The sequence below is a fragment of the Canis lupus genome, chromosome 33 (genome assembly GCF_003254725.2).
Source record: "Canis lupus dingo isolate Sandy chromosome 33, ASM325472v2, whole genome shotgun sequence".
NCBI lineage: Eukaryota > Metazoa > Chordata > Mammalia > Carnivora > Canidae > Canis > Canis lupus.
In genome coordinates, this window is record NC_064275.1 from 25162250 (window position 1) to 25177365 (window position 15116).

The 15116-nt window shown below is 35.2% G+C and overlaps 2 protein-coding genes across 10 annotated transcripts in view; one reads left to right on the plus strand and one right to left on the minus strand.

Moving 5' to 3' along the window:
• The window catches only part of GOLGB1 (golgin B1), a 97524-nt gene that overhangs the window by 42885 nt on the left and 39523 nt on the right, over positions 1–15116 (minus strand). For all 9 annotated transcript variants that reach the window (XM_035709852.2, XM_035709849.2, XM_035709854.2 and 6 more), the window contains 3 exons: positions 13452–13567; positions 4958–5072; positions 1426–1499 (listed from right to left, as the gene is read on the minus strand). In XM_035709852.2, the coding sequence (XP_035565745.2) occupies positions 1426–1499; positions 4958–5072; positions 13452–13567 (305 nt within the window). The remainder of the gene's footprint in view (positions 1–1425; positions 1500–4957; positions 5073–13451; positions 13568–15116) is intronic.
• The window catches only part of EAF2 (ELL associated factor 2), a 189162-nt gene that overhangs the window by 12367 nt on the left and 161679 nt on the right, over positions 1–15116 (plus strand). The window lies entirely within an intron of this gene.

The following is a 15116-nucleotide window of genomic DNA, read 5'->3' on the forward strand; positions in this document are numbered from 1 at the left end:
AATACTAGTCTTCCCCTTTTGGCTGAGCTTACACATTCTATGAACTTTTTCTACTCATTTTCTCTTATCTCGAAGGATTATCTTAGGCACCTTTCCTTTTGCAATTTCTGTATATTTTTTTTTCCCATTCATTCATTATTCTCTGTTTATTTGTTCTCCTTTTTGGTATTGTTTTTCTTTTTCTTAAGAGATTACCATCTTTCTTATCTGTTCCTCTTTTCGATCTATGTTATCTTGTTTTCATTAGACACTAGAGCTCTAAGCCCCACATTAAGTACCTGAGTGGTCAAACAAGATTTTTATTCTGCCAGTATCCATATAATGCTACAACTTTCAAAATTTAGTTTCCTTTTGCCAATTTTGTGAACAGAGTCAGTAGCCCCATGAAAAGATACTGAATACAAAAGTAGTGGTTAATTTAATTGTCAAGTTGGCTAAGGCACAGTACCCAGATACTTGGTCAAATATTATTCTAGATGCTTCTCTGAAGGTATTTTTTTTAGCTGAGATTAACATTTAAATCAGTAGACTTTGAGTAGATTACCCTCCATAAAAATAGGTGGGCCTCATCCAATCAGCTATAAGCCTTAACTAAAAAAAAAAAAAAAGACTGACCACCTCCAAACAGAGGGAATTTTGCCAGCAGACTGCCTTCAGACTTGAAACTGTAACTCTTCCTTGGGTCTCTAGCCTGCTGGCCTACCTACCCTTTAGATTTTGGATTTGCCAGCTTCTACAACTGCATGAGCCAAATTCCCTTAAAATCAATCTCTACATATATACATACTTCCTATTTGGTTTCTTTTAAGAATTCTAATATAATAATTAAGCAGATACCTTTTTTAGCGATACTTCTGTTAAAAAAAGTTATATTATTCCTCCAGTCCACTTATGACTCTATCACTGACTTCTTGATTGGAAGAATAAAGGTACTTAAACATAATACAGCTAACAATAATCTTAAATCAACAGAATATTAAAGAACCACACATTTCTTGTGGTAATTTTCAGGTTATAAAAAGCACCATTCTTCAAAAATTCCCTTTTTAATAGAATCTAAAATGAACCTATACCAATTTAATGGAGGGGAACTAGAGATTTTGTCTAATCTTACTGTGAAACTTTTCTGAGATGGGCAAAGAATTTGAGATAAATAATGCACTATGAGAAAGGGATTCTCAAATCCCAAATAAGTGGCTACTGTACTTGCATTCTGGTTCAAGACAAATTTAAAAAATCCAAATATTCAGAAATGAGGAAGACTAAATGGGAAATAATAACCATTATGACTTTCTTAAATAGATCTCACTTTCTAGGTAATGTAATGCTCAGTCAACATCAGAAAATTGCAGAAACATTTAGGTTTGAAGCTAATTCCTCTTGATCTAGTTCACATTTTGGTTATTTTAAGAACATATCACTTACCTCACTGACTTCTCTATCTGCCTCTTCACTTCTATTCTGAGCCTCCAAGAGAGTAATCTGAGAAGATAGTTTTTCTGAAAGTCACAAAATAAATATCCTTAGATGATTTATGTAGAGTGTTTGAGAAAACAGAGGCATGATTGTGTATGAGGCTATCTGAGATGCATGAAATAATCAAGAGGAAATAAATATAATTTTGTGAAGATAAAAGGTTTATGTTATTAAAAAAAAGTGGCAAGAGAAGATGAGATATAAGATAGAATGGTAAAAAAAAAGAATGGTGCTAGGTAATAATAATTAATCTGAGTGAAGTATATAAATAGTGGAGGGTTTTAAAGGAGAAGGACACCAGAAGTAGCAGCTATTTTTGTGGTATAATTTGGGACTTCTAGGGTGATAAGTCTGCTTTGGTTTATCAATAATGCTACTGTATTCATAATATACATCTTACATTAGGATTAGAAGCATCTGGGGGTCTCAGTCAGTTAAGCGGCCAACTCTTGATTTCCACTCAGGTCATGATCTCAGGGTCCTAGAATTGAGCCCTGCACTGGGCTCTGCATTCAGCGGGGAGTCTGCTTGAGATTCTCTCTCCCTCTCCCTTCACCCTTCTGCCTGCTCACATGCACACTCTATCTTTCCCAAAAATAAGTAAATCTTAAAAAAATATATATATATATGTGTGTGTGTGTGTATGTTTTACATTAATATAGCACATAAATGTCTTCAATATTCTTTCATAAAGATGTCAAATTTTGCACTAGAGGCACCTGGGTGGCACAGTTGGTTAAGCATCTGCCTTGCATTCAGGTCATGATCCCGGGGTCCTGGGATCGAGCCCCACATCAGGCTCCTGACTCGGTGGGGAGCCTGTTTCTCCCTCTGCCTTTCCCCCTGCTTGTGTTCTCTTTCACTCACTTTCTCTGTCAAATAGATAAATAAAATCTTAAAAAAAAAAAAAAAAAGTTTAGCACTAGAACAGAGCTATCCATCTCCTCAGTGAAAATATAAGGAAACAAAGAATGACATGACCTACAGCTATTTCACAGAGAGCTGGGATCATAATCCAGTCTCCCAAGTTCTATCCCATGTTCTATTTTAATGCATACATTTAAAAAGGGTAGTAGGTGGGTGGGGGGCCGGGCTAATTAGGGGATGGGCATTAAGGAGGGCACATGATGTGATGAGTACTGGATGTTATATGCAACTGATGAATTACTGAAAACTACATCTGAAACTAATGACGTACTATATGTTGGCTAACTGAATTTAATAATTAAAAAAAAAAGTATACCTTGGAGGACAAAAATACTGATTATTAATATGCCCCCAAGAAGTTTATACTCTCTTGAGAAGCTAAGATAGATATATTAAAGGAAAATAAGCACATATTTTTTACACTACATCTAGGTGTCTTAACATGACCTACATGGGCTCTCATGAGTTTACCCCACTTACTCTACAATCTCCTCTTCTGCACTGCCCCTTTTTGTTCACTCAACTCCCAAAATACTGGTCTTACTTCTGTCTGCAAACATATCAAATTTATTCAGATCTCATGATAATCTGCATTGCTCTTTTCTCTGCTTGGAATGTTCCTTGCTCAGCCTCTTTGCATGGCTGTCCCCTTTCCAGCATTCAGGTTTCAAGTTAACAGAGAGGGCTACTGTGATCACTCTAATGCTGCTTTCCTCTTCCCCCATGCATACTTGCACTTACCTATTTTATTTTTATCCTAATAGTTATATACTTATTTATGGCCTATCTTCCTCTCTTCCTCTCTAGTATATTCAGGGCAGCATCTGCAGCAACTAGATTACTTCCTGGCACAAAGAACAGGTACCCCAGAAATCTGTTAAATGAATGAATGACAACTCAAGAAACAAATGAATTCAAAATGGTATATGATGTGTTCAAACACCTCACAAGATTATTTGGGGAAGAGGTACAGTGGCAGAAATGGAAGTACAAAAGGTGAGTTGAACAAAGTATGACACACAAAGCACAAGTAACCTGACACCAAACACAAAAACCAATACAGAAAATCTTAAGGCCAGTGATCCCTGCAGGAAAAAGCAAAGAGAATGGAACTTGTAACACCTCTAAACTATAACAAGCTACATGACAGTGATAAGCATTGTTTGCAAAACTGCAAAATAAGCATCATGGATAAGGTCTCAGAAAAGTGCTTTAAGTGGGTTGAATAATGAGCTGAATTTGCGGCGTTATGTATCAACAATGGTGAGAATATCTTTGTCTAACAAAGATATATAATCCCCAGTGTTTTGAGCCTAGTAGAATTGAAAAGTGGTTAAGGTGGAAATACTGTCTTTACAAACTTTATTTGGTATTCATTCTCACTCTTCGAAGATAAAGCTGTACAGTAGTGTAGTTTATCATGGATAAAATAGATCATTAATGCACTATTAACTACATGTTACTATAACCATTAAGGTTCTTGTGAAGTAAGTGATGAGTAAAAGGAAGTTATGTCTTTTTTCTTTATTATTCACACATAGTCTACCAGAACAAAATGCTGTTTTTGTAGTTCAATCCAACAAAATTTTATTTGGCAGCCACTATTTGCCAAGGACTGCACTAGTTCTTGGTAAAAGGTAAATCAAAGGTGAAAAAGAAAAATGGTTCCTACCCTTGAAAGGCTTATACTTTATCTCTGAAGAGTTTATAAAATATAAACATAAACAGATGATTTTATTTTATTTTATTTTTTTTTTAATTTTTATTTATTTATGATAGTCACAGAGAGAGAGAGAGAGAGAGAGGCAGAGACATAGGCAGAGGGAGAAGCAGGCTCCATGCACCGAGAGCCCGATGTGGGATTCGATCCCGGGTCTCCAGGATCGCGCCCTGGGCCAAAGGCAGGCGCTAAACCGCTGTGCCACCCAGGGATCCCAACAGATGATTTTAATACAATGTTAAAGGAAAGTCAAGAATGTTAGTGAGGCGCAAAAATTTAATCCAACTGACAAGGATCACAGGATCAACTTCTGAAAAACATAATATCCTAGTTGAGGCCTAAAAGATGATTAAGAATTAGCCTGGCTCAGGGAAAGGGATAGGGCTCTAAGTAGTATATTAGTATTAGCAAAATCCAAAATGTTTTCTACTTTTGGACCTTTATTTATAGTGATCTCTGTTATCTCATCCCCAAAATTTATTACCAGGAATGTCCTTTCTTTCTTCATTTTGCTATTTAAAAATTCGCCCTCTTATTAGTTCCATTAGTTCCTATTCAAGCCATGCTCCTGAAAAGATCCCTTGACCACTCCGAAGTAAATATAATACAGACATCCTGCAGCATATCCCATAATATAAAATGTTATACTTACATAAACACGGACATGGTGCTTTGTTTATTGTGTATTAATGCTATCTTCAATAACTACCATCTGTGCTAAGATCTTTATTGTCATAGAATCCAGAAATCTATATGTTATATATGTATAGTGATAAAAGCAGAGGTACATGTGAGCTAAGAAGACAGAGAATTACAGTTGTCATTTATACATACCATTCTCAGCTTTCAGCTCTTCCAGCTCTATAGAACTAAGAAGCAAAGCTTTCTTTTCATTCTCTAGTTCTACCACTTTCTTCTTCAAAAAGGCAATATTCTCCTCATTGACGGCCTAAATTGTAGAAAGACAACAAATTAATGATTCTTAGTGAAAACTCTCACATTAATGCCAAGACAGGCCCTGCATTTTTGTCTTCTAAAAGTTCTCCAGCTATGAAAATACTTTTAAAATGGCATCTGCTTATCTGCATCTTTAAAGTAATGTTTTTTTTACCAGAAGACAGAAAATCTTTCACACAAACTTCTAGTTCATTGGCTTTCAAATTTAAAAATGGACTCTGGATTACAAAGAATCTCAAGTCTGTTGCATAAGAAAAAAGATTTTCAGGTCCATAAACTTTGATTAATGCCACTGGATAATAAGGTCAGTCTCTTATAGGAAACTAAATATGAAGGGAGACTCCCAAAGAACAGGAACAAAAGTTAACATGTAACCTTTAGGAAAAGAAGAGCCATAACTGTTTTTGTTTTTTCCAAGAATAATAAAAATTATCTTGTGCTTCATTAATGCATCCATATTGATTTGGTTTTCCTAGTAAGGAAATGGAAAACCATTTATCTAATTATGACACATCCTTAGTTGTATGTCGTTTCATATGTTGTTCTTCTCCAAGGGGATTATTCTATACGATTCTTCATAAAAGTGTAGAATTTTTGAGCCTTGAGGGTCTTTTCAGTTCACTCAGTCCTAAATTGTCATTTGATGTTTAAAGAAATGGCAAGACATGAGTTAAAGGATCCTATGATTTTTATCCTGAGGGAAGTTCCCAGTTTACATTACAAGCTATTTACAGCAAGTAAAATACGGGTAGAAAAGCTGCAGAATGAGAGCCTGAAAAACTAGAAAGACTGGGACAACCGCAGCTGCTAGACTGTAAGAGGGGAAATCAAAGAAGGAGAAAAAAATCACCATGAAGGAGCCCTAAATTCTAGGCATAAACTTAGCCCAATCACTGGCTAAACAATTAACTATGCATTTGTAAGGCTGACTCAAAACAGAAGAGCTAGGGCAAAAATAACTGAGTTTTGAATGGCTGCCCACCATAGGCCAGAGCCGATGGTGTGAATACAAATTATTGTTCTTTAAAAAAAAAAAAAAAAAAGATTCTATTTATTTGACTGAAAGAGAATGAGACAGGAAGAGAGTACAAGTGGGGAGGGGAGGAGGAGCAGAAGGAGAAGCTGGATTCCAGCTGGACAGGGAGCTTGATGCAGGGCATGATCCCAGGACCCTGAGATCATGACCTGAGACAAAAGCAGATGCTTAACTGACCCAGGCACCAAATTACTGGCTTTTAAAAAGTAGTAAAAACTCCTGAGAGTTTTAGAAATAAAAAAAGAGAATATTATGAACAAAACTTTCACAATATTCAGGTTAGAATACAAAATCACTCACCACACAAACAGGGAACGTCACACCTATTCTCAAGAGAAAACATAATCAACAAAGATGAAGCACAAAATGATACAGATTTTAGAACTAGAAAAAAAAAAGAATTTTAATAAAGCTATTACACGTATGCTCACAATGTAAAGGAAAATATCCTCATAATGAACAAAAAGATAGGGAATTGTAGTAATACAAAGAAACTATAAAATAATGAACTACTCAGAAGTTCTAGAACTAAAAAGCAGAAGACCTGAAATGAAAAATTCTTAAGTAGAACCTATATGAAAGAAGAAAGTCTTGGTGAACTTGAAGACAGATCAACAGAAATTATCCAATCTGAAGTTTGAAAAAAAGAAAAAAAAAGAAAAGTGAACAGAGCCCTCAGGAACTTGTGAGAAAAATAAAAGGTTCAATATATTTGTAATTGGAGTGCCATAGGAGAGCAAGGACATAATGGAGGAAAAAATTTATTTGAAGAAATAATGGCAAAAATTTTCCCAAATATAAATTTATTAAAAAGTTCAACAGGGATGCCTGGGCAGCTCAATGGTTGAGCATCTGCCTTCAGCTCAGAGCATGATCCCAGGGTCCTGGGATCAAGTCCCACATCAGACTCCCTGTGGGGAGTCTGCTTCTCCATCTGTGTCTCTGCCTCTCTCTGTGTGTCTCTCATAAATAAATAAAATCTTAAAAAAAGGGACACCTGGGTGGCTCAGCGGTTAAGTGTCTTCCTTTGGCTCAGGGCACGATCCCCGGGGTTCTGGGATCGGGTCCCGCGTCGGGCTCCCTGTATGAAGCCTGCTTCTCCCTCTGCCTGTGTCTCTGCCTCTCTCTGTGTCTCTCGTGAATAAATAAATAAATAATATTTTTTTAAAAATCTTTAAAAAAAAAGTTCAACAAAAGCTAAGTGAGAAAATTACAGAAGAAAACCACAACTAAGTATGTCACAAAGATAAAATCTTAAAATCATCCAAGAAAAAAATGATACTTTACATAGAGGAGAATAATAATTTGAGTAATTTGACCAATTGTTGGAAGAAAATTATAGGCCAGAAAATAATAAAACACAATCTTTAAAGTCCTGAATTCTGTCGATCCAGAATTACATAACCAGTACAAAATACCTTTCAGGAATAAAAGCAAAATAAAAACATTTTTAGATAAGTGTCAGTGGGTTCTGGAAAAACTTCAAGTAATCTACTATATGTGTGAATGGAATCCCCAAAAGAGGCGAGAGAATCAGAAAAAAATAGTTTACTAATTAATGGCAGAAAATTTTCCAACCTGATGAAAACTATAAACACAAAGATTCAAAAGGCTCCAAGAACTCCAAGCACAAGAAACAAAAAACTACACCAAGGTACTATCTAATCTAAGTATTCAAAACCAGTCATAAGATCCTAAAAGCTGCCAGGGGGGCAGGGGAGATAAGGATGATAGTAGATTTCTTCTCAAAAACTAAAATGCAAGAAAGAAAGAGTAGAGTAACAAGCTTAAAGCATTGAAATAAAAAAAAGAAACATCAATGTAGAATTCTGTAGTCAGCAAGAATATCTTTCAACAACAATGGAGAAATAAAGATGTCTTCAGACAAATAAGAACTTTAAGAACTCATCACCAGCAGACCTGCACAATCATGTGTATATACACACACACCGACATACATGCACAAGTTAAAGGAAGTTCTTCAGACAGAAAGAAAACAATACCAGATGGAAATAAGAAACTATACCAAAGTTCAGCAACTTTTGAGGCCTTCTACCTGTTTTCGTAAGTAAAGCTGAACTGAAAATCAGTCACAATCATTTATCTTTGTTCTATATCCGCTCTTGCTCTATAATGGCAGAGTAACTACAAAAAAAGATTATACGACCCACAACACCTAAAATATTTACTATTTGTCCCTTTTCAGAAACACTGCCAATCCCTGATCTACCCTAAAGAATAAAAAGTATCCGAAATGGTAACTGCAATGATAAATATTTTATTATTTGACTGTCTTTAAATAATAATTGAATAAATAACAATTTAATTAACAATTTGTTTATGAGTAAAACAATAACATAAAAACCAGAAATGAAGAAATGCATGTATATAAGTTCTTATTCTATACATGAAGCAGCATAATATTATGTGAAGGTAAACTGCAATAACGACAGAGACTATAACCCATAATGTGGCCACTAGAATAACAAAACAAAGAATTATAGCTAATAATCTGCAAGGAGAGAAAAATAGAATCATAAAAAATACTTAGTAAAAAAAAAAAGATAAGAAAACAGTTGGTAAAATAGAAAGTAACAAGGTCAGAGACTTTTACAATTATATCAATAACATTTTTTAAAATTTATTGATGATAGTCACACAGAGAGAGAGAGAGAGAGGCAGAGACACAGGCAGAGGGAGAAGCAGGCTCCATGCACCGGGAGCCCGACATGGGATTCAATCCCGGGGCTCCAGGATCGCACCCTGGGCCAAAGGCAGGCGCTAAACCGCTGTGCCACCCAGGGATCCCTATATCAATAACATTAATGTAAATAGTCTGAACACTCCAACTTACAGCAGAGACAGGATAAGAAGTAGGCTCAAATTCTGTGCTGGATACAAGCAATGAACTTTAAATACAAAGATACAAACAAGTTAAAAGTAACAGAATGAAAAAAAGATGTATGTTTTGAACCATTAAAAGAAAAGTCCAGTAGCTCTATTAATATCAAACAAAAGTACATTTCAAAGCAAAAAGAATGTCATCAACGTCATCCAGAATAAAGAAAGCCATTTCATAATAAAAAATGGGTCACTTAATTAAGACCTAAAAATCCTAAATGTTTAAGCCCATAGTAACAGCTTGAAAATAAATGATGCAAAAATTGATAGAAGAGGGAGAAATAGATAAATCCACAACTATAATCTGAGATTTTAATACTCCTGTTGATAATTAAGAAAACAAGCAGAAAAGCAAATGATACAGTATATTTGAATAACATAATCAACCAGCCTTACATGATTGACATTTATACGACACTCCAGTCAATAACAGCAATTATTTTCAAGTACAAATGGAAGATTTGCCAAAATAGACAATATTCTGGGCCATAAAGGTCTGAATCAATTCCAGAAGATTCAAGTTATACAAAGTATGTTTTGACCACAATAGAATTAAAATAAAAATCAGTAATAGAAACAGCTCCTGGAACATCATCCCCAAATATCTAAAAACTAAGTAATCCAAGAAGCAAAGAAGAAATCAAACAGGAAATTAGTATTTTGAACTAAGTGAAAAAGGAAACACAACAGAATTTGTGGATATGCCAAAGAAGATGGTAGGGAGAAATTTATAGTGCAAAACACCTACGTTAGAAATAAGAAAGTTGGGGATCCCTGGGTGGCGCAGCGGTTTGGCGCCTGCCTTTGGCCCAGGGCGCGATCCTGGAGACCCGGGATCGAATCCCACATCGGGCTCCCGGTGCATGGAGCCTGCTTCTCCCTCTGCCTGTGTCTCTGCCTCTCTCTCTCTCTCTCTCTGTGACTATCATAAATAAATAAAAATTAAAAAAAAAAAAAAAAAGAAAGAAATAAGAAAGTTCTCAAACCAGTGGCCTCAGCCTCTACCTTAAGAAGCTAAGAAGAGGAAATCAAATCCAAAGCAAACAAAAGAAAGTAAATAATAAAGATTAAAGTAGATATCAACAAAACAGAAAACAACAGAGCAAAAAAAAAAAAAAAGAAAAGAAAACAACAACAACAAAGAGCATCAATGAAACCAAAGCTGGTTTTCCTGAGATCAATAAAGTCGGTAAACCTTTGGGCAGTATAAGTACGTATAAGTATGTATAAGAAAGAAAACGCAAATTACAAATATCAGGAAGAGGGGTGACATCACTATAGCTCTACAGATATTAAAAGGGATAATTAGGGACTATTGCAAACAACTTTATGGTTTTAAATCTGACACTTTAGATGAAATGGTCCAATTCCCTAAAAGATACAAAATACCAAAGTACAATAAAAAAGAAACCAATAACCTGAATAGCCATATAGCTACAAATGGAATTGGTAGGAAAAAAAATGCACCCAAAAGACAACTCCAGGACTAGATGGCTTCATTGGTGAATTTCCAAAAAACATTTAAGGAAAAAATAATACCCAGCCTACACAAAATCTTCCCCAAAAAACTAAAGAGGTAAGAATACTTCCCAATTCATTCTAAAAGGCTAGCTTTACTCATACAGCAAAATCAGATAAAGAAATTACAAAAAAACAATAGACAAAAATTCCTCATCACACAGATGCAAAACTTTAAAACAAAATTTTAACAAATGTAATTTAACAAAATAGAAGGGTCATATATCATTACCAAGTGAGGCTTATCCCTGGAACTCTCATACATTGCTGATGGGAATGGAAAATGGTACAACCACTTTGCAAACAGCCTGGAAGCATCTTAAAACCTCTCAAATACCTAGGTGATCCAGGCATTCTACTTCCAGGTATTTTCTGAGAGTAAAGAGAGCATAGGTCCAAACAAATATTTCTAAAAGAATATTCATAGAAGCTTTATTTCTAACAGCCAAAAACTGTCACAATCCAAATAAACCTTGACCCTTCCCTTATACCACACACAAAAATTTATGTGAGGTTCAGAGACTGAAATGGGAAAGTTAAAACCATAAAGGTTGTGGGGAAAAAAACAAAAATCTTCATGACTTGGCATTATTAAGCAAAAATTTCATAGTTAGAACACAGAAAATTATATCCATAAAAAATAATAGATTTTATCAAAATTATAAAATGTCTGCTAATTAAAAGATACCATGAAGGATATGAGTAGGAGGTATGCCATAGCATGAGAGAAAATAGTCACCAACCATCTGAAAATAAACCAGTATTCAGGATATATAAAGAATCCCCTCCACTCAATAATAAAAAAAAAAAGAATTTGATTTCTTAAGTGGAGAAATGACTTGAAAGGGCACTTCATCAAAAGAAGATATACAAATGGCCAAGAATCTCAAGAGAAAACATTCAACATCATTTATCGGGGAAATGCAAATTAAAACCATGAGACACCACCATGCACCCATTAGAATGGCTAAAATTTTTTAAACTGACAATATCAAATCATATACTTTAGGTGGGAATATAAAATAATACAGCCACTTTGGGAAATGATCTGCCAGTTTCTTAGAAAGCTAAATACAGGGAAGCCCGGGTAGCTCCGTGGTTTAGTGCCACCTTCAGCCCGGAGCGTGATCCTGGCGACCCAGGATCGGGTCCCACATCGGGCTCCATGCATGGAACCTGCTTCTCCCTCTGCTTGTGTCTCTGCCTTTCTCTCTCTCTCTCTCTCTCTCTCTCTCTCTCTGTGTGTGTGTGTCTCTCATGAATAAATAAATAAATAAAATCTTTCTTCTAAAAAAAAAAAAAAGAAAGCTAAATACATACTCTATAGCCCAGTGATCTCAACTAGGATCCACTGGAGACAAATGAAAACATGTCCACGCAAATACTTGTACAAGAATATTTATAGCAGCTTAATTCATAATGGCCAAAACATGAAAACGCCCAGGTATTCATCAACAGGAAATTATAGCACAGTCATGCAAAAAGAAAATGCAGAATATTCACAAAATGGAGTACTTCTCAGCAATATAAAAGAATACATTATGATATATGCAACAATATGGATGAATCTCAAAACATGCTGGGTGTTAGGAAGCTTTACACAAAAGAGTATATATATTGCATGATTACATTTACATTATGTTGTAAAACAGGCAAAATTAATCTATGGTGACAAAACAGAACACTGGTCAGCTCTAGAAGGTTAGGATGTGACTGGCTGTGAAAGGGTATGAGGATACTTTGTAGGGTAATAAGAATATATCTTGATAGGGATTTGGGTAACACGGGTGTATGCATCTGTCAAAAATCAATGAATAATACACTCAATGTTTATACATTTCATGTTTATAAATCTTAATTCAAAAGAAAAAACTATTAATATTAAAAATCAGTCAATGACATGCATGCTGAAAAACATTCTCATTTCTGCAATTTGATGTGAAACACATAAAAAATGAACTGGTGAATGGATAAATGGATCTTTGATAAAACAAATATAGTAAAATGTTGATAGAATCTAGATAGTGTCTATATACATGTTTTGTATCAAATTCTTTCAATTTCTTTGCAATTACTGAAAATATGTTCTTAAACATTCAAGGAAAAAGTTGTGATTTTGAGAATAGAGGAGATTGGAATGCCTAGAAGCTAGAAACCAAGAAGCAAAAATTCTAGAAGTACTAGAAACCAGTACTGCTACACAGTACTGCCCAGGAACCATGGTACTCTGCTGGTCAGTAAGTCTGTCAGTTCAGAAGGGTATGATTTTATAATGGAGATGAATAAATCCAGTTATCCTAGCTTGACACTAGCCAATAAAAATCATCAAACTCACTCTGTTTTGATAATCATGCTCTATAAGCAATCTTCTGGTGATTATAATCTAGCTTCCCATAGAGATTTTTAGAGGAGAAAAAGAGAATATACTGACCAAACAACAGCTAATTGGCAGTTAAAGTTTTTACTGTTAATTAATTAATGGGAGGATTATGATTTATATAATAAACTTTTAAGTCTGGTTAGACTGAATTGTATACATTAAAGGTGGTGAAATTTCAATCTACCAAAAACAAAATTGACTTCTCAGCTGAGAAAATGGATTATAAGATCAAAAACAATGATTTACTTTCAATATGGAATTCTAAGACCTTAGAATCAGAGAGGTTCCTGAGATCATGGTGCTTGTTATCTATTATATTCTCATTAACCATTTTTGAGACACTAAATTAATGGTTTTCATGATTCCTTTCAACTGGAATCGCCTCCAAAAAAGCATCTTATCAGGCAGAAAAGACTTATATTACTTTCTGGCTAAAAGAAAGCTTTTATTACTTTCTGGTGTAAATTCTCATTAGAGCACCTAAGTATGATACAGCAAAGACAGATCACATTCATTAGAAGTATACATTTCATTACCTGTGTATCCTCAGTATAAACATCTGGGAGAGAAGCTTGAGATGCTGTTTCATGTTTAGGCAAGGTTGGTCTGCTTAGAAACTGAGTAATTTCTTTGGATTTTTGCTGGAGTTGATCTAAGGAAAACAAAGTAAGTAAATAGAAATGATGTCTACTACAAGTCTAAAAACGTGGTAAGCTATTACCTCCTAGAGATACAGCACATGCTGTTCACTCTAGGTCAGTTATGTTAACTAAAATGAGGATGCCAATGACAACATGTTTTTATGACATGTTTTAAATGCTCTGAGGGACCAAAGGGCATTTCAGTAAACCACTTCCTTAAAACGTAAAATAAAAAAGGCTTAGAATCATTCACAAAGTCATTCTTCCTTGAAAATGCCTTTAGTATTTTTAAATTCTATTTTCTTCACTCCTCATCGAATCCCATTGAGACAATATAGCACAACTCTAAACAGGTACACAGTCCACTCAAGAGGACAGTGTGCTAATGTAACACACTGTTCCTATATAATGCCCCTCAAGGCTTTCTGGTTAAAGTTCGGTTCCTCAATATAGATCTTTAACTTAAATCTTCCCTAAAATCTTTCCTTTAAATATATGTCAATGTATTAGAATTAAATTAGTGGCATGTATTACTTTATTTACTTTTTTTAAAGATTTACTTTTTTTTTTTCTTTTTTATTCTTAGAGACAGAGATAGAGAGAGAGAGAGAGGCAGAGACACAGGCAGAGGGAGAAGCAGGCACCATACAGAGAGCCTGACGTGGGACTCAATCCCGGGTCTCCAGGATCACGCCCTGGGTTGCAGGAGGCACTAAACCGCTGTGCCACCGGGGCTGCCCAGATTTACTTTTTTTTTTTTAAGATTTATTTATTTATTTGAGAGAGAGAGAAAGAGAGAGCATGTGCATTCTAGTGGGGGAGGGTCAGAGGGAGAGGAAAGAGAAAATCCCAAGCAACTCAACACTGAGCATAGCAGCCTAATGTGGGGCTCAATCCCATGACTCATGAGATCAGAACCTGAGCTGAAACCAAGAGTAAGATTAACCAACTAAGCTACTCAATGTCCCTGCATTACTTTAATAACATTAAAAAAAAAATAAAGTTTTCATTAAATCTTAAAGGATAAAATTTTTCCTTGAAAAAAAAAAAGATCTATAAGTATTCAGATTCATCTTTAGAAGTAAAAACGGAAAAAAAAAAAGAAAAGTAAAAATGGCTCCATGCAATCAATCTCCCTACCTATGCATCTAGATCTAGCCTGAGTTTTCCAAAAATTGATTCAAACCCTACTCATTTCAGTCACTGAATCCTAGAGACTGCACTCATGTTTCACACATTATTCTTTTTAACATATGACACATCATTATCAATAGTTTCTATATACTATAATGATAATCATAATATATTTTTTAAGATTTTATTTATTTATTCATGAGAGACACAGAGAGAGGCAGAGACAAAGCCAGAGGGAGAGGCAGGCTGCCTGCAGAGAGGCTGATGCAGGACCCAATCCCAGGACCCCAGGACCACAACCCAAGACAAAGGTAGACACTCAACCACTGAGCCACCCTGGTGCCCAATAATCATAATATTAATCCAGATTGTAATTTCGGCCAGAGACAGGAGAAATGACAAAGAGCTCAGAAGAGATGCCTTTCT